The 9807-nt window shown below is 43.6% G+C and overlaps 1 protein-coding gene across 1 annotated transcript; it reads left to right on the plus strand.

Moving 5' to 3' along the window:
- The first annotated feature begins 1000 nt into the window (after nucleotides 1-1000).
- LOC149792046 (uncharacterized) lies at nucleotides 1001-9493 on the plus strand. Its single transcript, XM_089970540.1, has 3 exons — nucleotides 1001-1459; nucleotides 2262-8129; nucleotides 8932-9493. The coding sequence occupies exon 2, from the start codon at nucleotides 3157-3159 to the stop codon at nucleotides 7525-7527; it is 4371 nt and encodes a 1456-aa protein (XP_089826666.1). The 5' UTR covers nucleotides 1001-1459; nucleotides 2262-3156; the 3' UTR covers nucleotides 7528-8129; nucleotides 8932-9493.
- The last annotated feature ends 314 nt before the right edge of the window (nucleotides 9494-9807 follow it).

Here is a 9807-nt window from a genome sequence, read left to right on the forward strand (position 1 = left end):
ATATTAAGAAAGTAAATGCACTTTAAATTCCCGTACATGATCCATGCTTAAATAATGGTTACATTTATTCCCATAAGGGGAAGAGTAAATCAATCATTTCATTTTACTGAAACTTTGCATTTGCTTTTGATAATCATATATGAAATACCCGTCTCTGTTGTTGTTACTGTAAGTATTTTTAATTTTGTAAACAATATATTATTTATATTATTATTATTATTATTATTATTATTGATTTTTCGAGTCTATAGCATTTCCAATGGATAAGATATATTTTTATATTACATAATCAATCATAATTTTGTACCGTATTATGGAGAGAGAGAGAGAGAATAAAGAAGGATTCTACACAATCGGAATCTGGCAGGACCGAAAAGGCATAAATTTGCACCGGAAGAGAGAGCCAACTATAAAGTTAGTAGTATTGTTCAAGAACTGTCTTGAAGCTTTCCACTGATTACACGCAAACAACATTGTCACTCAGATGATTCCAGTCCACAATTGTCTTCATGAAGAAATAATGTCTAAATTGTTCGGTTATACATTGCTCAACTACAAAACATCTACCAATATTTGATACTAGTTGTTTCTACGATGTCCATACTTTCAAAATTTGGAAAAGATTTAGGTATTTTTCTGGCGTTTTGGGTCTTAGTGGTTTTAAAAATATGTCTGGTGAAAGAGCCGGTACTAACTCCTCGACTACCTTATGGAGATATGGCAAATGAATCATACTAAGCCTGTCTTGGAGTGTTGGTAGACCAATGCCAGTTGACATTTTGGTGACGCATCCTGCTTCTCTGGTTTTGTAGTCACTATATATAAATCTGTCTAGTGCTGAAACTTCTCGAATCTATCAGCGTACTTAAAGTAGTATGGATCCCAGACAGCACAATAATATTCCAATACAATGTTTGCTTTCATAAAATAATAACACCATATACAATGAGATGTTGTTTTATTTCCCCTGTTTAAAGCCTGGATAATGGTTCACCGATGTGATGTTTTACCCCAACCCCTTGTATTATACATGTATTTATAAGTCTGTAAGTGGAGCCAGGTAAGCTTTGTTTTTCCAAGTGCCTAAGTTGGCTAATCCTCTTACGTAACCCAGTCTTTGTTTGAGCTCTTGAGTGGAAATCTGGCGGGAATCTTTGTACATGGGAACACGTGACGTAGACAACTTCAAAGAGCCGGAAGCCGACAATGGTAGGCTGGACAGTACATGGGGACACACAGACTGACATTTTTATGATTGACAGTTCGATCAAATGACCAGAGTCCGTCGCCATCCAATCGGGATGCGTTGTAGGTGGGACTTGATTCGAGAAATTGACATAAGACTTGTACAAGCCTGAAATTCGTCAGTTGGTGTTTAAGAGTCGCAGTGACACACACTCCGTTAGCCATTCGTAAAAATTGGCGGAATTTAGGAAATTCATGAAATAGCTTCGATCAGGTAAGTTTGGTGTTACGTTGATTCTGCTTGATACGACTGCTGTTAATTGAAGAGAATTTGTCGTATGTATACATTTTACTTGTATTGAAGTATGAATAGTAAATTATGACCTTAATATTTTGCATTTTTTTTCATGACTTTAGCTAGTACTTTTGTTTACGATTGATTACGATGTTGATTCGTTGCATCATTATTCATAATGTTACTATGTACACCTTATTTGTGAGGCGAAAATGTTCTCTTCTTTCGCTAGTAATATGTGTGCATATTATTTCGTGGATTATTACGTTTACGCCCTTTTGAAAGGACGATTTGTATTTGTGAAGAATTGTATTGCTCGCTAGCCGCTATAAGAATTAATATTGTAATTCTTTGCGTAGTTATATTTTGGTAGACAAGAAATTTGTTTACGTAATGATAGATTTTGCCATTGAGTAACGGATTGCCGTTTATCACCATTTGAATGTGAATATTGTGGATTTGGTACGCTTGTGTAGGAAATATATATAAATATATATAAATATATAGATAGTCATATTACTAATCGTAGTAATATTTTAGTACAATCGTATTTAAAATATTTTGTATGTATATACTGATAGGGCTCAGTATGTAGATATTTGAATCCTTTGTGTGATTGTGTTATGGCGCCATTTTTGTAAGCGGCGGAAGTGTATGGGAATTTCGATGTGTGCGCATGCGCGACCCAAATGTCCCGCCTTAAACTGATGGTTCAGTTCAGTGACGTAGTGTGAGGGAAGATTTTTATAACCCTATGCTAATGCATTATACCTTTCAACAGGAAGCTTTCGGGGGACGAAAGAATTTCAGAGAATTTCGGGGGACGAGAGAAGTTCAGAGAATTTCGGGTGACGGTGAGAGATACCGAGTGAATTTCGGGTGACCTCAAGGGATACCGTCAAGGGTTCCGGATACTAGAAGAGGAACCGGAAGTCAAGATAACGGCAAGGAACAAGGATTATAGAAGAGGAAGCGGAAGTGGAGATCACGAAAGGAGAGAAAGACAAGGGAACGAAGAGATTTAGATGAGTAGCACTCAAGAAGGGAAAAATCTCCTCACACTGTGAACTCAAATGATGATCAAAGGGATCATTGGGTGAAAGAGAGACATTGATTACTTTAAATTCTTTTAAATTTCATTTATTAAATTGTTATTGTTTAAATTTCATCTTTGTATTTCTTTTAATTTAACTGTCGGCATAGCTGACTGGGGGCTCGTAGCCATAAATATATTTAGTCAATAAATAATATAGTGTCCAGAATTAACCTTCTGAATAAGGACCAGGGGAACTTCTCATAATTCGTTAAAGTCTATAAGAAGAACCCCACCCCTAGACCACTACACCCCCACAGTGGGCGCTTCGTCCGGGATATGAATTAGACATATATATTATTTTGGGACTTAAAGTTATTGGTAGAAGTATTAGTGAACAGTGTGAGATATTTTCCATTCTTTGTATTTGAAATTTTGTGATTTTCTCATCTTGTATTTTTATTGTCATATGTGCAGGCTTTGTAGATCTTCCATTCATAGCAGTACGTGTGAAGCAGATATCGAACAAATATCTTACCTGAACGAAACTAGTTGTTGTCGACAGGTAAGTATTTAAACTGGTATTACAAATATCTGTATATTGTTTGAATTTTGAGACAAGGTATCACTTTACATTAGTATAATGGCTACCGAACGACAAATGATAAAGGAATACCGCGCCATGGGGTCGGAAGATCTTGGATACGAGGGAGATCGCCTGGCAACCTTTATAGAAGAAAGGATCAAGGAATGGAAGGCCGAAAAAGCAGCGGAAAGAGAAGCCCAGAGAGAACTAGCCAAGATAGCAGCGGACCAAGAGTTAGCCAAGATAGCAGCGGACCAAGAGTTAGCCAAGATAGCAGCGGACCAAGAGTTAGCCAAGATAGCAGCGGACCGAGACGCCCAGAAAGAGCTGGAGCTAGCCAGACTCGCTCACACTCTGGAGATGGAAAAGGTCAGAGTTGAAGCTAGGACCAACGGACGGGACGACGCCAGTACAAGCTCTGGAACAACCGGCCGACCTTCCATCGACCACCGGATAGTCCAGATCAACATGTCACGCTTCAATGATAGGGAGGAGGCTATTGACGATTTTCTCGTCCAGTTTGAGAAACTCGCACGCGCTCATCAGGTCCCTGAACAGCACTGGGCCATTAATGTCTCAGCCTTTTTGCAAGGTGCAGCTCGGGAAGTCTACCACGGCTTAACTGCAGAAGAGGCTGATGACTACACTGCCCTCAAGAAGGCGCTTCTCTGCCATTATCGGCTGACCGCCGAGACTTACCGGAAACTTTTCCGGGACTCGGTGAAAAAGGTAACAGAGACCCACTCTCAATTCCACAACCGTGTTCGAGGTTTATTTGAGAAGTGGATGAAAATGGCCGAAGTCGAACGCACGTACGAAGGGCTACGCGAGGTAATACTCAAGGAACATGTCCTGGGTACTTACCGTCGCGAGTTGACAGTTTTCTTAGCAGAAAGAGAACACCGGACGCTCGAAGAGATCGCTAACATGGCGGAGCGATACGAGCAGGCGCACTCGAAGAGTGGAGGTTCCGGGGTTGCTGACCGACCCCGACCCTCTGAGTCGCGTCGTATGGGGGAGGTTGAGCCGGCTGTCCGTAACCGTCAGGGCGACGGGAAGGTCGGAGGGGCACCTACAGGTAGGGCTGCCGCCTATCGACCTGGACAGGCCTCACCCACGAAACCAGGACTTGCAAGTCGGCGAGGGCCGCCGACATGTTTTAATTGCAAGCGCCTGGGGCATTTTGCCAGGGACTGTCCCAAGGGCAGGCAGACCCAGGTGAATGTCGTAGCTAAGAAGGAAGGTGTGCCGGAAGCGAGTCGCAACCCAGCCAACCTTGCGGCCGCAACTGTCAATGGTGAAGGCGCCACCATCTTGTATGACACTGGGTGCAGCGTCCCCGCGCTTGTCGACAAGAAATATGTCAAGCCGGAGGACTATACAGGGGAGGTAATAGAAGTTCAGTACGCGAACTGCGCGCGTGACTCATTACCAGTAGCTGTCATTGACCTCGATTCACCATACGTGAAGGGGAAAATTGAAGCTGCTTGCTTGGAGGGGCTATCACATGACGTCATATTGGGTTGCCGTTATGTGTTACCCCAGCCGAACCCCGAAACCTGCACACCTATGCCAGTGAGTGCTGTTGAAACCAGGGCCATGAGTCGACAGCCGAAACAAAAGCCAATCCAAGTTACATCGACACCGGTTAGTAATGTTATTCCAGCGGAGTTAAGGAAGCTGCAACAGGAGGACGCAACTCTGGCGCAGTTGCACAAACACGCAGAAGCGGGAACAGAAAGGGAAACTCCGAACGGCGCGGTGAAGTTTGTCTACAAGAAGGGAATCTTGTATCGCCACGCCAGGAAACACAACGAACACTTCAAGCAAGTCGTCGTGCCAAAGGAAAAGCGTTGCGAAGTACTGAAACTTGCACACGAGAGTCTCATGGGTGGACACATGGGAATTGCTAAGACGCGTGACCGTCTTGTAAAAGAGTTTTACTGGCCAGGGGTCCAGGGAGACGTAAAACGGTTCTGTCTCTCCTGTGACAAATGCCAGAGAATGGCACCGAAAACGGATCAGCGACCCATCCCTTTGGGGAGTACGCCCCTTATCGATGAACCATTTAGACGTGTTGCCATGGATTTAATCGGACCGATAAAACCCGCGTCTGCGCACGGAAATCGATATATTTTAACGGTTGTCGATTATGCTACACGCTATCCGGAGGCCGTTGCGTTGCGTAACATTGACACGGAAACCGTCGCGGAAGCTCTGTTTGCGATCTGGTCAAGAGTCGGAGTGCCTGACGAGATCTTGACCGATCAAGGAACACAATTTATGAGTCGTGTGATGGCGGAGGTGAATCGTCTCATGTCGATTAAACACCTCACGACTACACCGTATCACCCCCAATGTAACGGATTGGTCGAACGGTTTAATGGGACCTTGAAAAACACGCTCAAGAAATTGTGCGAAGGCCGCCCCAAGGATTGGGACCGGTATATTCCGGCCATGCTTTTTGCATACCGGGAAGTACCGCAAGCGAGTTTGGGGTTCTCTCCCTTTGAACTCTTGTACGGGAGAACCGTACGCGGCCCAATCGCCGTACTGAGACAGCTGTGGACAGACGACCACGCTGTAGAGGAAGTACGCACTACCTACCAGTACGTCGCGGACTTGCGCAACAAACTGGAAGAGGTTTGTTCTCTCGCGCAAGAAAATCTCAAACGAGCTAAGGCGCAACAGGCGAAAAATTACAATAAGCGCGCAAAACCACGTCAGTTTGAAGTAGGGGACAAAGTGTTGTTGTTGTTGCCCCAGGAACACAACAAGTTGCAAGTTTCCTGGAGGGGTCCATACGTCGTCACCAAGAAGGTCGGAGGTCAAACCTACCGGATACAGCTACCGACGAAAGAGAAATTGTACCATGCCAATTTGCTCAAGAGGTACCGGGAAAGGGAGACCGCCAGCGATTTTGTTGTCGCAGCGATAGTCACCGAGGATATCGAAGGCGATACGGAAGGTGCTAACACTGTCCCGAGCTGTCCATTAACGAGGGCCGAGACTCCGTCGGACGTGGAGTGTGACCCCATGTTAACTGAAGGGCAGCGGAACGAGATAGAGACCTTGCTGGCCGGATATTCCGACGTGCTAACCGAAAAACCCGGGAGGACGACGCTTGTCGAGTTCGGGTTAAAGATGGTGGACGACCGACCAGTTCAGCGTAAACCCTACCCCTTGCCCCACGCGAAACGACAAGTTGTAAGGGAAGAAATCGAGCAGATGATTGCTCTGGGAGTAATCGAACCTGCCGACTCTCCGTACAGCTCACCAGTAGTCTTAGTGCAGAAGAAGGACGGCACCCATCGGTTCTGCGTCGACTACCGGAAGCTGAATCAGGTGACAGAATTTCAAGTTGAAATGCTACCTGACCCCGAACATATCTTCGCTTCGGTCTCGAAAGCGAAATATTTTTCCAAACTGGATTTGTCCAAGGGGTATTGGCAAATTCCGGTAAGGAAAGAAGACCGACCGAAGCTTGCTTTTGCTACTCCCGACGGGACATACCAATGGTTGGTGATGCCGTTCGGGGTACAAAACGCGCCCAGCGTCTTTACCAGAATGATGCGGAAGTTGTTGGAGCCCTTGCGCGATAGGGGTGTCCACAACTTCATGGATGACCTCTTGTTAGCTACAGAGACATGGGGTGAACACCTCGCTCTGTTAGCTGACGTTTTGGAGCGGCTACGTCAGGAGGGCTTGACAGCCCGCCCTTCCAAATGTCACCTTGGTTTCAGGACATTAGACTATTTAGGACATACCCTGAGCCAAGGCACGCTGTCTCCAGAGAAGTCGAAGGTGGAGCAGTTGAGAAACGCCGCACGCCCCACCACGAAAACGGAAGTGAGGTCATTCCTGGGACTGGCCGGATATTACCGGAGGTATGTCGCTAATTTCAGCGCGATTGCGGGCCCGTTGTCTGACCTAACCAAGAAACGGACCCCGAGTAAGTTCGTTTGGACAGATGCGTGTGAGCACGCATTCCAAACGCTAAAGGATAGACTTACATCCGACGCAGTTGTTCGTCTACCGGACTTGGATAAAGAATTCGTTCTGCGCACCGATGCATGCGACACGGGACTGGGAGCAGTACTGCTCCAGGAGCATGACAAGACGCTTTTTCCTGTCGCATACGGCAGCCGGAAGTTGTCTGCTGCCGAGAAGAATTACTCAGTATCGGAGAGGGAATGTCTTGGAATCGTGTTCGGCATATCACGGTTCGAGCGATACCTATATGGACGTAAGTTCATATTGGAGACCGACCACCAACCACTCGCCTATCTGGCGCAGGCAAAGTTGTCCAATGGTCGATTGATGCGATGGTCGCTGTTTTTACAGCAGTATCAGATGCAGATCAGATACGTGAAAGGATCTGAAAACGTAGGCGCAGATTTCATGAGTAGAAGCGCCGAAATGATATAGATCATTTGTTATATTTTCGTGTTCATACTCAGTTTAGCATTTAGTTCATTTTGCTGATTTTGTTCTTTATATCGTGTAACACTTTTGCTTTTTTAGTTTGAGTGAATAAAATCCTGATTTTATTCTCAAGCGTGGGGGGATGTGATGTTTTACCCCAACCCCTTGTATTATACATGTATTTATAAGTCTGTAAGTGGAGCCAGGTAAGCTTTGTTTTTCCAAGTGCCTAAGTTGGCTAATCCTCTTACGTAACCCAGTCTTTGTTTGAGCTCTTGAGTGGAAATCTGGCGGGAATCTTTGTACATGGGAACACGTGACGTAGACAACTTCAAAGAGCCGGAAGCCGACAATGGTAGGCTGGACAGTACATGGGGACACACAGACTGACATTTTTATGATTGACAGTTCGATCAAATGACCAGAGTCCGTCGCCATCCAATCGGGATGCGTTGTAGGTGGGACTTGATTCGAGAAATTGACATAAGACTTGTACAAGCCTGAAATTCGTCAGTTGGTGTTTAAGAGTCGCAGTGACACACACTCCGTTAGCCATTCGTAAAAATTGGCGGAATTTAGGAAATTCATGAAATAGCTTCGATCAGGTAAGTTTGGTGTTACGTTGATTCTGCTTGATACGACTGCTGTTAATTGAAGAGAATTTGTCGTATGTATACATTTTACTTGTATTGAAGTATGAATAGTAAATTATGACCTTAATATTTTGCATTTTTTTTCATGACTTTAGCTAGTACTTTTGTTTACGATTGATTACGATGTTGATTCGTTGCATCATTATTCATAATGTTACTATGTACACCTTATTTGTGAGGCGAAAATGTTCTCTTCTTTCGCTAGTAATATGTGTGCATATTATTTCGTGGATTATTACGTTTACGCCCTTTTGAAAGGACGATTTGTATTTGTGAAGAATTGTATTGCTCGCTAGCCGCTATAAGAATTAATATTGTAATTCTTTGCGTAGTTATATTTTGGTAGACAAGAAATTTGTTTACGTAATGATAGATTTTGCCATTGAGTAACGGATTGCCGTTTATCACCATTTGAATGTGAATATTGTGGATTTGGTACGCTTGTGTAGGAAATATATATAAATATATATAAATATATAGATAGTCATATTACTAATCGTAGTAATATTTTAGTACAATCGTATTTAAAATATTTTGTATGTATATACTGATAGGGCTCAGTATGTAGATATTTGAATCCTTTGTGTGATTGTGTTATGGCGCCATTTTTGTAAGCGGCGGAAGTGTATGGGAATTTCGATGTGTGCGCATGCGCGACCCAAATGTCCCGCCTTAAACTGATGGTTCAGTTCAGTGACGTAGTGTGAGGGAAGATTTTTATAACCCTATGCTAATGCATTATACCTTTCAACAGGAAGCTTTCGGGGGACGAAAGAATTTCAGAGAATTTCGGGGGACGAGAGAAGTTCAGAGAATTTCGGGTGACGGTGAGAGATACCGAGTGAATTTCGGGTGACCTCAAGGGATACCGTCAAGGGTTCCGGATACTAGAAGAGGAACCGGAAGTCAAGATAACGGCAAGGAACAAGGATTATAGAAGAGGAAGCGGAAGTGGAGATCACGAAAGGAGAGAAAGACAAGGGAACGAAGAGATTTAGATGAGTAGCACTCAAGAAGGGAAAAATCTCCTCACACTGTGAACTCAAATGATGATCAAAGGGATCATTGGGTGAAAGAGAGACATTGATTACTTTAAATTCTTTTAAATTTCATTTATTAAATTGTTATTGTTTAAATTTCATCTTTGTATTTCTTTTAATTTAACTGTCGGCATAGCTGACTGGGGGCTCGTAGCCATAAATATATTTAGTCAATAAATAATATAGTGTCCAGAATTAACCTTCTGAATAAGGACCAGGGGAACTTCTCATAATTCGTTAAAGTCTATAAGAAGAACCCCACCCCTAGACCACTACACCCCCACAACCGACTACGAAACTTGCACGTTATTTATTCGATGTTGTATGCCTTAGACAATAATAATAATAATAATAAGTACATCGTTTTCAAACAGGCTCCGAGTTTAAGTTCGAGTGGTCAGAATTTGTCTCGTTAATTTCATCGCAAGTAATAACAACACACGAGCAATAACTGATTGTACAACCCTGGAGATGGTGTTGGTGAGTAACATTAAGATTGTATTGTACTGTATTTTACCAGTTTTGTGCACATCTGCTTGACGCAAGCTCGTCCTACAACGTAAGGCACATCACCCGATATTTTTTTATGC

This window comes from Sinohyriopsis cumingii, chromosome 9 (assembly GCF_028554795.1).
Source record: "Sinohyriopsis cumingii isolate HCF-2022 chromosome 9, ASM2855479v2, whole genome shotgun sequence".
Lineage (NCBI taxonomy): Eukaryota > Metazoa > Mollusca > Bivalvia > Unionida > Unionidae > Sinohyriopsis > Sinohyriopsis cumingii.